Here is an 18,128-nt window from a genome sequence, read left to right on the forward strand (position 1 = left end):
TTGTTGGTAAAATACACATGGAAAACCATACACATTGAAATTAATTCAAATTAATTATTTAAACGTCTAAAATACACACCTAAAATACTTTCCAGTTATGCTAATACTTGCTAAATTTTGTACAATCGAATGGCTCGCTTTATTTAATTGATTGCTCTAGTGAGATAGTGTATTGCTGTTATTTACATTTCTTTCAAGGACATTGCCTGAAGACCTGAGAAAGTATTATTATTATTATTATTATTATTATTATTATTATTATTAATTGTACCTTTACCTGGTACAATAAACGTCTGCTGGAAAACTCCCCAAGCTGCTTTTCTTAGAATCCTACATGTTCTTCCAGGAGTAATCATTAGGTGGCGCTCGAACATAATTTTTCCAGTTGTTAAGTCATCATTTACCTGTATCTCCTTCCATACCTGCACATTTGTATTTTAACGAAAATGTCTTTCCTAATAGTATATATGTGCTATTAATTATGGCTGCAATTTAAAAATATGTGCAACCTCCATATGTGTAACACAATAAGAGGAAATAAAAGTACGAGTGAAAAATGAACAAATCAACAGAAATAACATAATTTGATAACAGACAGACATGGGTGTAACTTTTTCTTATGGTGCCTACAGTTTAAGAAAACAGCTGTCCGAAATGGGCTTTTTCTGATTATGTCGGAATGGCAGAAATTAAGAAACAGTAAGCATTACTGATGCCTGCTCATCAAGCTCATCAAACCTGTGCATTGGTTTTTTCAGGATGTGCTGAGGCCCACAAACTGACTAAGCAGAACTACATGCCCGACAAGCTAGATATGGCTCAAATATTAGAACAGAGTAAAGTGTCAGTGGGAAATCATAGCCACGACGCTCTGTAACCACCAACAGGCCTCCTAGCAACGTCATTTTAACGGCCGTTCCAAGGCCGTGGTCTGGCCACGTTATTGGTACGTCCTACAGGACAAGGAAGACAAAGAACTTGTATGGCTTTGAGACAGGACGTGCGATGTACACCTAAAAAAAAAATGGACTGCAAGAAACTCAAATGGGTTATGTCCCTTGTTTTGGGTATGGGATTACTACAAGGTAAGATTTTAGTCATTGTATGGGCATGTGAATATGTGGGTGGGGGTATCTTTGGTTCTATCACTCTCCCCTTATTTTAAATTCCTCATGAGAGAACACATCCTTCCCATGGGGACATCTGAATGAGATATGGGACCAAGATATGGGCTGTGCTGCTCCTCTCATTTCATTCTGTGAAGTTGAATGATATGCATATGAATACTGTGTTTTTTTTTTATAGCCAGCAGACCAGTAGCAGTTCTGTTCTACCAACCTACTTTTGTTTACAACAACATTATTTCTTTATAATATACTGTGTATTTTTGTCAGGTTTTGACTGGCTGAGCTGTGCTGTGCTGGTACATTAATACCTGTACTAGACTTGTTATATGCTTTCTTTATTTGATCTGAATTTAAGTTCCTGTTACTAGTACACAATAACTGCACATACAATGTAAAATGAAGTCATTTAGAGTTTTTGATTTTGATTACTCAGATACAGCTGCTGTCGTTAGTCTCACTGGCCTGCCTGGAACAGTTGAGCTGGAAGAGAACAGTCCCGCCAGCACGAAAGTCTTCACCTTCGAAGTGTCCTTCTCACCCGGAGCCTCAGTGGCGTCTGGGTACCCCCAAATCCTGAACACAAACCCCCTCACCAGGGCTTTCATTGTGTCCATGGTCAGCGCAAGCACAGCTCAGGTGAGACCTGGTTGGTATGTTTCACATTGTTTGACCAGAGATCACGATCGTGATTGCTGTTATTTCCTTAACCCAAGGGAAGGGCATGTCATCTGCCTGGAACAACAAGGCACTTTGAAGTGATATGTTGACACCACTGAGCAAATATATGAGCTGGGAGAAAAACGTCAATTTAATTTAAAAAGCAGCACAGTTTCAGGTACAAACTTGAAAGACAGATACATCCACACAAATTATATAGATATTACATCCACCATAAATATCTCCCCAATTAAACCCCTCACCATCATATTTAAACCACATTTTAGACCTCACATTGAGCATTTGAATGGATCCTGGTGCTGTTTACTCCAATTCTCATTGACCCAATATTTATCCATCATGCAAGGAATTTTTTGTTTTCCACAGGTAACTGTCACAGGAACCCCGAGGCTGGATTTCGAGATGGCCCCCAACAGCTTTGTTTTACAGATCCTCGTGGTGGACAGTGCAGGAGACGCTGTCCTTGGGACACTGACTGTCCTCCTCATAGACGTGGATGAAGCCCCCGTCTTTCTAGATGAAGGTGGGAGTGGATGGATGGAGAAAAGGTTGTTTGAGAACATTTTTGGAAAAACATTAAGTGCTTACAAAAATTTAAGGGGGGTTAAGGGGAAAAAAACTGATCACATCCTTGGGCCAACGTTAAAGCCTAGTTTTAACGAGAGAGCAGAATGGCCATGCGTGTTTGTACAAGCACAGACGTGCTTTATTTCACTCAATACGTTATGTCACCTGAAATCTGAAAAAAATTAAACTAAGAACTTTTAGAGAACATCATAAGCTAAATGTCATCTTCCATCTGGTCTCATGCTGCCAATTCACCTGAATGTAATGTGTTTTATGTTCCCAGACTCAGTCATCTATACGCTGGAGAAGTCTCCACCAGGAGTGATATATCAGCCAAGCGTGTCTGACCCTGAGAACAAACCCCTTACCGTAAAGCTTTTGTGTAATCTCTGGCTCTCCAATCAGCCAATAGTGCTATGCCCTCCCCCTCCAGTAGTACTGACAATTTGTTTTAGTCTTTTATTTTTTTTTCAGGGATTTGGGGGAGGATAATTCAAATTGATTTAATTTTTAATCTCTTTGTTTCAAATATTACTCATAGTGGAAGGGAGCCTATTTCTCTCTCTGTCTGTATCTCTCTCTGTCTGTGTTGCAATGGGAATCTGTATGAGGGGGTTGGCACTGTCTGAATGTGTTTTATCTATTTATCCAGTATGCTCTGACTCCTTCAAATCCAGCATTCAGTGTTGACAGAGACAAAGGATCCCTCATTACAAAGCCCATAGATTATGAAACTGACCCCAGGAGGTAAGACTGGAGCCCCCTTCACTTTCAGTGGTTCTACAAATAAAACGGTAAAAGTAGTGCAGGTACTATAGCCTCAAAGAGAAAATTAAGGAGGAAATTGTTTATCTCAAGGGAAATACTGATACGAAATCCCAAAGGGACAATTTAATATCTCAAACAATTGAGAATTTGGAATAATGGAATAATATTTTGTGTGGCCTACTTATCAATTTCATAGAATTACATCCTAATCTTGTGGGAATTATATATATATGTATATATATATATATATATATATATATATATATACAATTTGCTGATACCTGTGTATCAGTGAAAGGACTTGGTGTCTGTGAAAATGTATTTGCTGGCACTGCTAACAAGCAGTGGTTGAAGAAATACAGATACAAATACAAATAGTGGCATCTCCCTCCTTCCCTAATATAAACTATATGAGCAATTAACATTTAAAAAAGTCAGGCCGTAGTCTCCTCTTTTGGGCATGGTTAGGTGTAGCATCACCCAGGTTGGGGGACTTACAACAGGGTGTCCTAATAATCAAGCTGCATGTTACAGAGTGTGTGCCCTCCCAGTTTTATGGAGGACATTGTAATGATGGGACAAGCACTTGGTCATTCCAGGTTAGGATGGGATGATTTTCACTTGAATTAAAGTGTCTGTAATCACATGATCTGTTTGCTTCTGCAGTTATAGCTTCAACCTTACTGTGAGCGATGGAACACATACTGCAGTCAGAACACTGACAGTCCTTATCATCAATGCAAACGATGACAAGCCTCAGTTCTTAAAGTGAGTTCCTTATCTTCATCTGGAATTTATACGATGGAAAATATTTATTTTACTGAAGTGTGTGTCATGGGATTCCTTTACAGCAAAATCACAGCGTTTACCATTCCAGAGGAGCTGAATCCGGGGCACATCCTCACCAACATTACTGCAGTGGTCCCCAGTGACACGTTTTACATTGGGTACATCCTCTACACGATCAGCACCAACAGTTACCTCGTCATCCATACATGTGAGTCCGTAAGTCACCTTCGCCTTATGGGCGCTGAATCAAGGTTGATTAATATTGTCAGCTGATTTCAACCTTTGTTTAAAATGATGAGATGTTACTCGTTTTTTGACTTTTGTATCAATAGTGGTCATTGTGAATATTGTGTAAAACAAGATTTTCCCATTTTGATAGCTGTTCTCACTTCCTTTCCCTTCCTCTTAGAACTGGAAATTATTATTAAATTATTCTCTCACCAATATTTCACCCACACCCACATAGCAAGCTCTGCGTGTAGAATGTGTTGCTGCATATCAGAAGTGCAAGTAGTTACAGCCATTGTTTAGTGATCACTGACCACCTGCACAAGGCGTTAATTGCACATTTGTTTGTCATGTCTTGTGGAGCCTAATGATGAACAGACGGCATACCTGTTTCACCTAGCATGGGTTGCTCAGCTCTTGCACGGTTCATACCTGTGCGTAGTCTTTTCACTCTGCAATCAATCTGCTGACCTGTGAAGTTTTTGAGTTTCCAGTTCAGGTACCAAATCAGACCTTATTGTGCTACGAGGTGTATAACGTGCCAGCTAAACCTACTTCCCTGGTTGATGATATGGCCTGTAGCTGTAAGTTACGAGACACCACTGGAAAACATATAATACATTATAACAAAGCTCTCTGAACAAATACTCCACCACTTCCACTGCCCCCAAAGGAAGTCTATTCAATCGTATTTCCATGAAGGCTGTCAGGAGTGTTTGTGAGCTGTGAGCGTTTTTTTCCCCCCTGTCTTTCAGACTCAGGTGTTGTCACCATCGCCAACAGAATGGACCGTGACAGCAATCCCCTGCGGGACGATCCCACCGTAACTGTGACTGTGACGGCCACGTACAGCCCCCCCGGACCCCCCCTTTCCCACTCCATCGAGCTCACCGTCACCGTCACAGACATCAATGACAACCCTCCCATCTGTTCTCCTGACGTCCAGAGGTATGCCTAAACAATCCCCCCCCCCCACCCCAGTACCATAACATCAGTTCAATCACGAACACATGAAGACTATCATAAACGGCATTGGTGTCATGTTTAGACTTGTTTTTGCAATAATTTTAGCACTTTACTAACCTTTTAATTGCCCTGTGGGAACCTAGATACACAGTAAACAGTACATAGTACAACTTTGAACTTCTTAATCAGATTGCAGGCTCTCTCCAAATCCAAATGATAAGTCCGATATAAATAGTAAATACTGCATTGATACGTCTCTGCGTCCATTGATCAGGATCTGCGTTTTAGGCCTGAGACTGATGTTGTAGGTGTATCCTTTCTGCCTAGACTTCCCAGTGTCTTGCGTCTCTCCCCCTGGGGCATGTTTGCCTTCTATTGTGGGTATTCCCCCTGGGTATTGTGTTGTGCTTGTCTCTCCATGAATTTGTTTTTCGAATAACAGATAAATTGTTATTTGACACTAATCTTCCGTAAAGCACTAATAACTGCATTAAACTCCCTTAAAGCTACATTTTTAAGCCAAATTTTTTTTCATATATTTCAAGAAAGGTTAAGTTTGTCAGGCAAACAAATTCCACAAGGTTCCAATCAATATCATGTATTCTTTTTTGTGGTGATCCTTGAAGCCAACCTGGCCTCCTCCTTGAGATGTTCTCTGTGTCAAATGTTTTTAGGCGGGCAGTGACAGAGACGGAGGCCTTGGGGGCCCTAATCACCATGGTGACATGCCAGGATAACGATGTGGACCCCGTGTTCAGGAAGTACAGTTTCACTAGGCTTTCCTGCCTCGGATGCAACCAGCTCTTCACCCTGAGCCCCGCGGGGTCCATCACGGTGAGTGGACTGATTGACTCCAACGCAGAGGGATCACTTCAGCTCTTCCTATGAGACTGAATCACCACACACCGACCTGTGCTTCCAGCAGTGTTCTTTTATTTAGAGGGCATCCACTTCCTTTTGATAGTCAATGCCTTGGCTAGGTCTGTTTTACACCAAATAGTGAATTTATAGCCCCATATTCATTGCCAGTGAATATCCTATAATACATAGGTTTATAAATTATTACTGTGTTAAGTGTGGAAAAATGTAACAGCAAAATCAGACTCTGCCTGCATGATCTATAAGTGCTGCCTGATGACTCATGTAGAGAATGCCATGATCTACTGTAAACAAACTGTTACCTTGAGCAAGCGAAAGATCTATAATCATCAAGCTCCTCTGTGATTGAACTTGTTCCAGCTGGCCTGAGCTCCTAATTAACGGCTACAAGTGTAACTGAAAAAAACTTGAAATCTTCCACAGTTGAATGGGAGCCTGGACTTTGAGGATCCTAATAATCTTTACGCTGGAAATCAATACAGCCTTTTAGTGGAGGCTGCTGACGTGAATGACACTTTCCTGACAGGTACGTGATGCCACATGCCTTAAAAGGTAAATCTGGTTTTGAGAACATGTTTTGCCTGAATGAACTGAGCTATAATCCACACATGCCCGTACCTGTGCAGGTAATGCCTACATTGATGTGACGGTGACCCCAGTGAATGAATACCCCCCTGTGTTCACTCCTTCATCCTACTTCTACAAGATCTCCGAGCTTCTGGGAAGTAAGTCAGTGTTTTTTTTTCAACACAATGAACCAGAATATCTAAACACCCTTTTTAAAAAAACTCAAGGGAGTGAACCTGAAGTTATTTCAGCTAAGTACAAAAGCAGTGGTACAGCACGGTGGTGCAGGGAGTTGTGCTGCCACCCCACTGCAAGAAGGTACCGAGTTTTATTCTCAGCTGAGGGCCTTACTGTGCGGGTTGCATGTTCTTCCCGTGTCAGCCTGGGTTTCCTTACACAATCCAAAACATATCGGTTAGGTTAACAGGAGAGTCTAACTTATCATTGGGGTATGAATGTAAGAGTGAAAGATGTGTAGGCCCTGGGATGCATTGGGGCTGGCTGGAGCCTATCCCAGCATACATTTCACCCAGTGTATGCTGGGATAGGCTCCAGTCCGCCCATGACCCTTATCAGGAGTAAGCAGTTCAGAAAATGGATGGATGGACAAATAGCAGTGTCACATCTAAATTTCAAACCTGCAACTTCCTGGTTACAGGTCCCTTAACTCCCATACAGCACTGTTCTGTTCCTGTTGAGGTGGCGGATAGTATATTTGTTTAAGCATTGGTAGTCTCTGTATTGGTTTGGTTGTAATGTCCTATTGATGTGCCTGGTCTCTCCCCAGCCCATTGTACACTGTTCATTTTCATGGCTTCTGTCCTTGCTCCAGGAGGGGCAGTGATTGGTCAGGTGAACGCTACCGACAGGGACTTCCCCGCTACGGGCATAACTTACTCCTTCATCTCTGGCGGGGGCACCAGCGACCTGAGCAACATTTTCCACCTGGACCCCGAGCACGGGACCATCAGCCTGCTCACGCGACCGGACTACGAGGCCACCCAGACCTACCAGCTTGTCATCCGAGCGGTGGACGGAGATCCCGTTAAGCCCCTCTCAGCAACAGCCATGGTGACCACGTACACTCAACCTAACCCATCACATATCACAAGCACTTGAGCTCACCAGCTCAGATTTCCGCCGTGTTCTGAAGCATTTTTTTCATCTTCAGGTCATTGTCAACATCACTGAGGCAAATGACGAGCCTCCTGTATGTGGACCCAATAACACCAACCTCATAGTCCCTGTGGACCTCCGCCCAGGGTCCAATGTGCAGAGCTTCATCCTCACCTGTACGGACAAGGATTCCCCTCCAACCTCCTTCATCTACACCATCTCAGGTGCATCCTCTTTCTCATCTTCATCACCACTGTAGCTCAGTGTAGCTTGGCACTGGCTAAGGCACTTGATTTTAACTCAGAGTGAACTAGCTTTAGGTCCTAGGCAGGACACAGCTGTGGTACCCTTTAGCAACCCTTTAGTAAGCCAAATTTCCCGTGAAAATCTGTGCATTAACGGATTATGTAATATTGCATCTTAAACTGTAAATTATGTATACTGCCCTAGTTAAGGATGTCTGTTTTAAACTCACTTGGCTATGCCACACTCCTCCTCCAGCTGGTACATTTGTAAAAAGCACAGCTTCCAAAATTCATACACATGCAGATAGACAATCTTTAACAAGGTCTTGCTACTTTTTTCCCCACTGTGGACACAAATGCTATAGTTCAGTCTCCTCGGCACAGGTCAGAACACTCAACAGCATCGCTATCTGCTTCTTGTCTCCTGTGTTTGGCTCCGCAGGAGCCAGCAATCTCAACGGCCACTTTGTGTTCTCCCCTGCGGCGGGAACCAACGTGACCCGGCTCATCCTGAAGGAGCCCTTTGACTTCAGCGGTGGCCGGGACACGGTGTGGAAGTACCGGCTGACTGTCCTCGTCTCGGACGCAAACCTGATGGCCGGGGAGCCCCCGCCCAGGGACCAGCCCCAAACCGGCACGGTCGTCATCAACGTCCAGGTGTTCGACCCTGACCTCACCACCACCATCACCACCACGACAACTGTGAGCACGCACGTCCACCAGACTTCTCCGCACCCTTCGTGTGTAACACAGAATTTTGGAAGAAATGTCACAGAATTTATCAAGAACCTGGTTTTAACCCTGTGTAACCGGCCAGAAATGGCTAATACCAGTCACGTCCATTAAACAAGCACCCTGACACAGTGTCTTATATCAACCCAGAGTATTCACAGGGTTCATGTTAGATACTTTTTCATTGTTTCACATTAAAACTGTTCAAGATCAGCAAGCCAGGAGTAGGCAGGATTACGGTGATCAGAGAATTACCTGAACTGAAACATGTCCTCCAGCCTCGGATCACGTACATCGCCGTAAGGGAGAACACGTTTGACGTGGATGACTGGTATGTGACCTTCATCTGCGTCCTGGCTGCCTTGCTGCTGCTGGGCATTCTGGGATACCTGCTCTACCTGTGCTGGAAGTATCTCTCCACCGTAGACTGCAGCTGCTGTGAGCCCCAGCCCGTGGAGGATAAGGAGACCCTGTGAGTGTTTCTTCTTCTCTGCCTTCAACATCTCTCTCACACCTTCAACATGTTACCTATCTCTCTCACACTGCACCTTGTCTGCACTGATACACTATGTCTACACAGGCTAGTCTGCGCTCCCCTGAATCATAGTGGAGATTGCAGCAATGATATAATATGATATAAATATGATTGGGAATTCCAAATCGGGAGAAAAGTTCATTAGAAAAAAATTGAAAGATTAGGAATCATCTTGAAAACTTCAACTCTGTTGTTTTGCATGCAAAATGTCTGACCATAGTGTACAAGTCATCTGCATATGAATGCATATATCTCAGTTATGGCCCTATGCATCTTTTTCCCCAAAGAATGAATATTGCATGAGGTCAGACAGAGAGAAAAAAATAATTAGCGTTTTTGTTGCAATATTGCATTTCTAAATTTTGTTTTCTTTTTATTTGCAGTGTCCCAAGTGTCCCAGAGAAAGGTACTTAACTATATTCACTATACATTAAAATTACATAAAATTACATAAAAATGGATCTCTTGTACATATACATGTTCATTAATGTTTTTGAAAACTGTTTTTTTTAAATAATGTCTGCTCTATTCTCAGCACCAATCCAGAGAGAAATCATAACGGTAAGGTGTTCAGTACACTTTGAGTGTGAGCCACAATGCTTTGCGACCCAGTACGGGCTCTGAAATGTATATTTTTCCATAATTTTTCCAATTACCCTTCTTTTTTATTGATAGGAGATTACAAAGATCTGCACTGTGTTTGATGGGGAAGCAGCAGATCCAGGTAAATTTGCTTTCAATTCAGTCAAAGGCAGCAGAAATACAAGTACAGTGAGACATAAAGCCTTAATGCAGGACTATCTAGAATTGCATTACTGTCACTTGATTGGTTAATTGCAGTAACAGGGAGGATCTACGAGTACAACACTAAGTCTGGAGCCAGGAGGTGGAAGGACGACACCACCGAGTCCAAGCCAGAGATACAGCTGAAGAGCAGCACGGTGGTCAGCCCCGAGGAGAGAGCCAATCCAGACTCAACATCAGATACCGCCCAATTACAGACCACACGTGGGACAGTGAGGTCAGGCACTGGCCAGTCACAGCAGAGGAGCGACACGAATCAGTCCAACCATGGCTCACCACAGCCCAATCCAAGATCCCAAAGTAGACAGCAGTCTTCACAATCAACAACAAGACCCAGGTCAAGGGATATCCCCATGGCAACACTGGAAGCAGTAGACCTATCAGAAGTTTAGGGCTGTATCACCCACCATCATATTCATAGTAAGATAAATAGAGGATTAATTTAACCAACCTTTCATATGTGCCTTGAAAAACATGCCAATAGAGCAAAGTAGTTTTAAGTAAAATAGAGGCTAGAAAAAGTTTTATATTTGAGAAGGCTGATCAGTGATAACTACCAGTGGAATTCTAGCTCGATAACAAGCATATTTTTCTAGCATATAAATGTTAGACTTTATCTAATGTATTAATGTCATTAATGTAATTAGTATAATTTGATTTGAACAGCTAGTTACTGATATTCAATCATATTCTTTCAGATCTGTGGGTTTAGTAAATTAAATAAGTAAAAATCAAAAGCCAGTGGTTGTATGGAAATCCAGCAGCGGCAGACTGTGATACATTGCTTTTCTTGTGAGCCACACCTCAGTGTACTTTGGTAGTACCATCCCATGCTGAGATAGCAAACCGACGCATCAACAGCCTTCACACCCCATGGCTCTTGTTTGAAGTGTTGCCGGGAGCTATGCACTGTTGACTTCGCAAACTGAGAGTCTCGTCACAAGTGAGAGATTGCTTTAACCATCCGTGCCCTTCCAGTATGAGGAAATCGTGCGCCAGATAACATATAATTTCACACTACGTAAAAACACTGATGTAACCCCACCATGCCAAGCAGCTGCCCACAGAAACCGGGTCCACCGGCTAATAAAGGTATCAATATATACGTACATTTCCACTACAATGTTGCAAGGAAATTTGCTACACAATTTTACATAATGCTTTGCCAGGAAAAGTCCTGTCATGCATTTCAACAGTCACAGATCAGACTAGGCCACAACAAACTGATTGAGAAAACAGATCTGGGACTAAGTCTAATTATGCATTCGGTACTGGGTTCATTAATTAATTCACACCTGAGAATGGCTGACTCCTTATCATTGTCATGGTGCAGCATACGTTCTGTCTGAGTTGGAACCCTTTTCCCTTTGATTTAACATGAATTTATGGAGTTGATTCGTTGCTTTCTGAACTATTTTGTAAAAGCAAATACATTTTAGTTTTACATTTTATACATTTTTGTACATCATTCTTTTTCTATTGGGCAAGTTGCAAGAAAAGTTAGTCAAGTTCTAAAGTGGCATAAATTCCTGCAAATGAAAACAGCACTTGAGACATCATTTTCCCTCCCTTTCAGTAGGAAACTGCTCTTGTTAACTGTAAACTTTCAATTTTTCACTTCATTAACAGGCAAGTGTATATAAATCAATCATCACAGTTCAACTGAATATCTGTACACCAGGGATTGTTTCTTGCACACTGCTGATGCTGTCTGGAGGTGTTATCCCAGCTATTATTCTTGTCTCAGGGTATGACATGGTGTTTTAAGTGGCAGGGAGAGTTTGACAGAGCAGAGTTGTGTTCCATTATGGAATACGCACTTTTGCAACATCAGTGCCCCCTTGTGGCTGGAAAATGTTAGTGTTTTCTGATGAGCAGGCAGATGCTTACTCGTTAGCCTATTGCTCTCTATCCTTACAATGTTTGTCATGCTTACAATAGAGCATTAGTTCTGTCAAATGAGCTCAGCACATTGAGCATACAGGACAGTTTCAGCTGATCCCTTTAAGTACAGTAATATTTTCACAGTGACTGAGATAATGACTTTAACTGGGAGTTGGATAACTGGTTAAAGACTTGAAGCAAAGTAGAATTATTCTACTTTTGGTTTTAAAATTAAACAAGTGAAGTCTGCGCCTTTTGAGAAAGCGTTCAACTTGTCACCTGCTTGCAATATGGATGTGCGGTATAATTAACATACGTTGCACATCACTGTCAATTTAATGGGGTTTCCAGGTCGCTGTAAGGAGCTGATCCAAGAATCATGAATATTGGACTTAATATTTTGGAAATGAAATGAAGGCTTAGAGGGTCCTTTTCCCAGTTGGGGGACTGGTGAAACATGTCAAGCCCAAGCCAAAAGACAGCATCAGTAGATGAGGCAATGCCTCCAGCAGCAAACCGGTTCCTTCTACTGTGGGCCTTGGCCACACTGCGGTATTCCCACCGCTCAAATAATGTTGTGTTTGTTTTCCGGACACCAATAGGGAAGACAAACGGCAATCAGAAGTCACAAGATAGACCAGCAAACAAGAGCAGTATTATAGCTGGAGCAAATTCCAGGCGCAGGAGCCAAAACTGGCTTTTATTTGGTGTGGTCAGGAGGGCACGCAGTCAGACGGGGATTTCACAGTGGGTTGACATAACTTGGGTTGAATTTTTGCTGTTGGATTCGGACAAATATCCCAGAGCAAAATGACAATGCTAGACCTACTGTACATAGTAAAGTCACCGATTCATTTTCAGTTGTATTGGGCTTAATATATGTTTAAAGAGAACCCGGGAGTGGAATGATAAAGTTTCATACACAAATGTCCTTGTGGAATGTACAGTGTACACAACCTTCTTCCTGATTATGCAGTGGAAGGGCTAAAGTGTTCAGAGTAAAAGCTAAAAAGGAAGAGAATTCGGAAATAGTCCCCAACAACTTCCTGGATCAGCTATATAAAAAAACATTTGTGAAGACACCGATTGCATTTTATAGGGCTTTTATTTGGGGAATAAAACCCTTATTTGGTATGCACGCAGCTTTTGGTGAATACAGACTGACAGGTGATTTCCAACCCAGTAGGACCGCAACAAATTAAAGCTAGGTGTACTGCATGGAGGAGGCTGGAGAGGCTACAGTCCTCAGGGTGGGCCGCACACCATCAGGAGAATGACACATAGGAGATGCAGCACAACACATGTCATGCTTTGGCACTTTGGATGGTTGTCTTATGCTTATACTAGACCAGTTATTAATGCAAACCTCAAGTTACAGTTCAACAGTGATAAATGGATACATTTTTGGAATCGTAAAAAGATTATTTGTGCAAATAAAAGCATGCAAATCGTAAAAAAAAGAAAGTAGTGAAAAATCAAACGATAGCAGTGGTGTAATCACAAAATGGAGTAATATACTTCTACAGGAGTAAAAATAATTTGTAAAAAACGACGAAAGCTGAAATTAAGAGGCCATTTTCTTCACAAGAACAGCGGTTAACCTAGAAGGGAGACGATGATTGATATAAGGAATCGGGCTCACAAGGCGGGTGCAGGCAGCTGGGGTACCACAGCTTCAGCGAGCGCTCCGCGCTACTGGGGCGACGCCCGGAGACACTGGCTGCCTTTGGGGGTCAACTGTCAGGACGATGGAAGCTACCTGGAGGTCAGATGGGGGCGGGGACCGGCCCACGCCCCGCCCCATGCTGGGCGGAATTCTTCTGAGCGTGCCAGCGAGTCTCCTTGTAAGCAAACCAGGCATTGCCGGCCCATATAATCACGTTTAGATAGCCAAATACCTGGACAAGTGACAGAGAGGCAGAGATCAGTCTGCTAGCGGTGTACCCTTGCAAATTAAGGCACACACAGTCTGGTGTATCAGAATAAAACTCACATGAACCAGCATGGACGAACAGCAGCATTTTCTAAAGGCTACTTGTATAATACATTCTTGGAATCATCCATGAATGCTGTACCCTAGATTTCTGTATGCTTCCTCTGCATGCGCATCTGTGAGACTCAGGAGCCCCCACAGTGGCGGCTCCCACCCCTGAGAGGTGTTAATGGTGCAGCGCTCACCACCGACACGTTGAGGCTGCGCGTGGGGGCGAACTCCGTGACCTCGCAGACCACGCCCCCCTCCTGGCACAGCGCCAGGGTGCTCCGGATGCCCTCCGTGCCCGTGGCGTCCTTCACGCTCTGCAGCCCCCTCGCCCACGCCGACGAGCACACCAGCCAGAAAAAGGCGAACACAATCGTCATCAGGAAGTCCTGCGGGGAGAACGCAAACGCATCGGGACCAAACGCTCCCTCTCATCTCTCTGTGTGCAAGAAGACCTCTATACGACATCGTTCTAATGATTCATTATAATAATATCATAATAATAAGAATAATACAAATAAATAATGACAATTCTATTGCTGATAATAATGCTAATAGTCCACTGTGGAACGCCAGCCCTGTTCTCACCAGGATGGGCCCAAAGTCCGAGTCCCTGTAGACATGCATGTACCCCAGGTATATCAGCAGCGCGGCCATGCAGTAGAGAAAGGCCAGGACGCCGATGGCCACGAAGAACTCCACCGAGGACGACGAGTCTCCCACGAGATGAGTCTCTGCCACAGTGCGGTTACACAGCGTGGTGTTGCTGCTCACCAGCGGCACCTGGCTTAACCTGTGGGCATTACACGTATGCTGAGGGCTTCTGGGAGTGACATCACAGATACTCTATACTCACTAGATACTCTACTCCATTAATACTGAAGGTTCTGGCTGCCTACTGTTTTAAGCCAACATGTTACAACGTGTCTTATGATTATGTATCATGTCCAAATACAATGATACGGTTATTACTAGTGTGGTAATGAGTGTGTTACACTGGAAACTCCTGCTGTTAGGAAATAGAAAAAATTGAAATAGTACAGGAGTTGATCATCTGGAAACTGTACTGAATCTTTGGTGAGAACTTTTCCCACTGCACTGACAGCTCTAAGACAAGGGAAACCCGCTGAAATGATACCACTCCTAGGTAGGATAGTTAGGATAAGCACACTTCAAGGTCAAAGACACTGTGACACTCACAGACACTGACTTGGACAACCCCATGGACAGTGGCTTCCTAACTTATGATCCATGTTATTAACCCTTTACAATATTTCCAACAGGACCATAGCCTGTAGTGTGTCGGCTAAATAGTCAAAATATTAATCATTTTAATTAAGGGTTTTATCGGCCGTCTGATGTAAAGTTTGGGGAACCCTCAGTGGACATCTCAGTTACTTACTGACACCTTGATCAGTAATATTATTTGGTATTACTAACTGTATCTGAGTCTATGCATCACTCACCTAAAGGGGTAGGAGAAAGTGGCACTCAATGTTTCATTCTTGCCTTCACTGCAGAGCACAGACACAACAGTCCTCCCAACGTATGCTCCACAGCTTCCAAATGCGAAAATGGCTGCAAGCTACAAGAAAATAACATTTAAAATAAAAATGAATAAGCATTGAGCCATCAGCTAAATCTACAAATGTTTAACTAATATTTTATTGGTTATGCTAGGTTTGTTTTCTTAAGTTTGTCCATGCTGTTCTAATCTGTGTATGCAACACTGAAGCACACTTATTCATTGGGCCGTGGTTTACAAGAGGTGATCTGGGAATTTGAGAAATGCTAAATCTAAGCTGCGAGTACGCAGTAGCCTAACCAGCTGCAGGGTAGCCAACACATTCCGTTATTACGTGAAACACTTCATTTGTGTGATTTACACCACCATGATTTATAGATTTAAGAGGTTCCACTTTTGATCACTTATTGAAATTTTAGTTTAGACTGGAATTCCCGGTACTTTCAGTCTTGTGACAGGGAAATTAAATCATTACCATAGTGAAAAGTACACTGATAGTACTTAAACCAAACGCTGCATTTAAATAAAAACTGGCTTCTCACACAGGCCGATTTGTAAAACGCATACCCAGTTATATAGCAAACCAGAAAACACAAAGCATACACAAAGAACACGCAATGACACGCCTTAAACAACAGCTGCCTGGGCCACCGTGAACAAATTCTTTGCACAAGCGTAGGGCTGGATATTACATTAATGGCTGCTCCTCGAGGAGAATGAAACTGGACTGCAAGCAATACATGTGAGCATGCAACAGTGAAGATCCTAATAATAACGTTAAAGTTACTTTTTAAAACTCAGCCTTAACTTCTGTGGACAAATTACTGTCCCAGATTTGTCACAGGAGAAGCCTAGAAGCTTTATCAGAAATTGTGACAAGCGTGTCAAAACATAATTAGCTACCGTGTTGAACAAACAAAATGAACTGTCAAAAAATTGCGATTGACGGGTCGCACCCCTACTAGTCAGATCTATGTGCAACATGTTGTTTTGCAAACAAACAAAAAAAAATCTGAGCTGATCAAATTCCCTACACCGCGTCATCACTTTCTTGCCAAATACTGTTGTAAATCAGCTTTAAAACTGATAACAGTATTGTCAGCTAGCAGCTATGCCAGCATTGACACCCCTTTAGAACTGAATAACAGTTAACGTAGCTAACAATACAGAATTAAAATGAATGAATAAAAAAATATAAAAACAAATAAAAAAAAAAAAAAGAAAAAAAAAAATAAAAAAAAACTGCCAGTTAGATTGGCGCAGTGGATTTAGTTCAGGTAGCCAATGTCAAGTTAACATAAACAAGTGCGAATCAAATGCGTAACCAGTTCATGAATGGTTATGTGTCAAGAAAAGTATTAAGTTAACTGTTGACTTATTACAGAAAATCATGAATGTATAGCTAACATAATAATCTGTCAAAGGTCCGTAAATGAGCAGGTCATTTTTAACTGTTAGCTAGCTAGTAGAGCATGCTAACTAAATACTGACATATTTAACTAGTCGGTCCATGAAATATGTGTCATTCTACTTAGATTAGTCCAGGTTAGCCAACAGGTTGCGATTCTGTCGTCGATTACGCTATCGAACGTTAGCTGGCTGGTAGCTACATGTAAATGAGCTAATTTAACTAATCTAAATTATAAACTACTACAGTTATCAAGCTAGCAAGCTTTGCTGCAAATCAGGAAAAAGTTATTAACTTCACTTAAAATCGTAAATATAGCTGTTCCCAGAGAGGCCTGATGACGTCGGATAAAACTTCGTAAGCCAGCTAAACTGTGTTAGCTAACCAAGCTATATTTTACAACAGCCAAATTGTGCCAAAGCTAAGGAATGCTGATGGGCACTTACCCACTCCAAAACTTTGATAAAACCAAGCGGTTCCCTCAAAGGAGACAAGTTTAAGCGCAGTGCTGTCATCATTTGGTAAATGAACTAACGTTAACTTATCGATAGCTATAACAAATATGCACTGATTTTCAAAAGTTACAAAAAATGGAAGGAGAAGAAACCCGAGAAGTAACGTCAGCCAACCAAAGTTGACAAAATCTTAAGATTCAAGCTGCAGTGCGATAACTAGTTTCTTGTTAGCTAGCTAGTTATCTCACGGTTAATGCAACGTTAAATGCTCAGTTTTACTGCTCCACTTTTCTTCATCTCTTCTGCAAATAATGGCTCTTCAAGAACTTAGAATTAGCAGCAAATGGTCCAGAGCAAACTTCCTCGGTAGCTGGTTTGCTGTTCGGGATGGAGCAGCCTTCCTTGTGCCAGCAGAGCAAGTAGCCTATGCGTTCTTGATTCTTTTTCCTCCACTGCTCCTCCGTTGTTCAAGCATTCAGAAATTCCCCTAGGGTCCCGTATTCAAAGCAAGTCATCTGACTTCCAACTCAGAAAAGCTACGAATCCTCAAAATGCTGCGAAGTGCGATGCAACAACTACAGCTGCCGAATTTTCCCCGTCTGTGCAGACCAAGGGTAGGTTATTGCGCTATTAGCCTACGTTTCTTTAACCGACGTAGGGTGAATGCAAAACTAAGCTACCGTTACATTTTAACGTTGGCAATCTATAGTATGAGCTTATTTACTGAAGCAGTTCTGGAAATACCTTCGGATGTTGATGATCCAGATTTAAACTCGCAGCCCTGAAACCTTCCACAACCAACTCTTTATTAGGCCTATGTTTTATTATTTGCAAAAACGTCTGACAGAACCCGACAATCCTAAACTCTAGATAT

At 42.4% G+C, this 18,128-nt stretch overlaps 2 protein-coding genes across 2 annotated transcripts; one reads left to right on the forward strand and one right to left on the reverse strand.

Moving 5' to 3' along the window:
- The first annotated feature begins 917 nt into the window (after positions 1-917).
- Positions 918-11,286, forward strand: LOC118232280 (cadherin-related family member 3-like). Its single transcript, XM_035427144.1, has 19 exons — positions 918-1,085; positions 1,561-1,763; positions 2,172-2,328; positions 2,656-2,741; positions 3,025-3,119; positions 3,807-3,908; positions 3,992-4,137; positions 4,913-5,105; positions 5,798-5,957; positions 6,426-6,528; positions 6,629-6,727; positions 7,402-7,640; positions 7,741-7,909; positions 8,373-8,632; positions 8,941-9,134; positions 9,581-9,603; positions 9,733-9,758; positions 9,873-9,921; positions 10,038-11,286. The coding sequence occupies exons 1-19, from the start codon at positions 983-985 to the stop codon at positions 10,391-10,393; spliced, it is 2,763 nt and encodes a 920-aa protein (XP_035283035.1). The 5' UTR covers positions 918-982; the 3' UTR covers positions 10,394-11,286.
- Positions 11,287-12,971: 1,685 nt separating this feature from the next.
- sypl1 (synaptophysin-like 1) lies at positions 12,972-17,882 on the reverse strand. The gene is made up of 5 exons (XM_035425291.1): positions 17,246-17,882; positions 15,333-15,451; positions 14,455-14,659; positions 14,064-14,255; positions 12,972-13,783 (listed from the first exon to the last, which is right to left on the reverse strand). The coding sequence occupies exons 1-5, from the start codon at positions 17,315-17,317 to the stop codon at positions 13,652-13,654; spliced, it is 720 nt and encodes a 239-aa protein (XP_035281182.1). The 5' UTR covers positions 17,318-17,882; the 3' UTR covers positions 12,972-13,651.
- Between the last annotated feature and the right edge of the window lie 246 nt (positions 17,883-18,128).

This window comes from Anguilla anguilla, chromosome 7 (genome assembly GCF_013347855.1).
Source record: "Anguilla anguilla isolate fAngAng1 chromosome 7, fAngAng1.pri, whole genome shotgun sequence".
In the NCBI taxonomy this organism is placed as follows: Eukaryota; Metazoa; Chordata; class Actinopteri; order Anguilliformes; family Anguillidae; genus Anguilla; species Anguilla anguilla.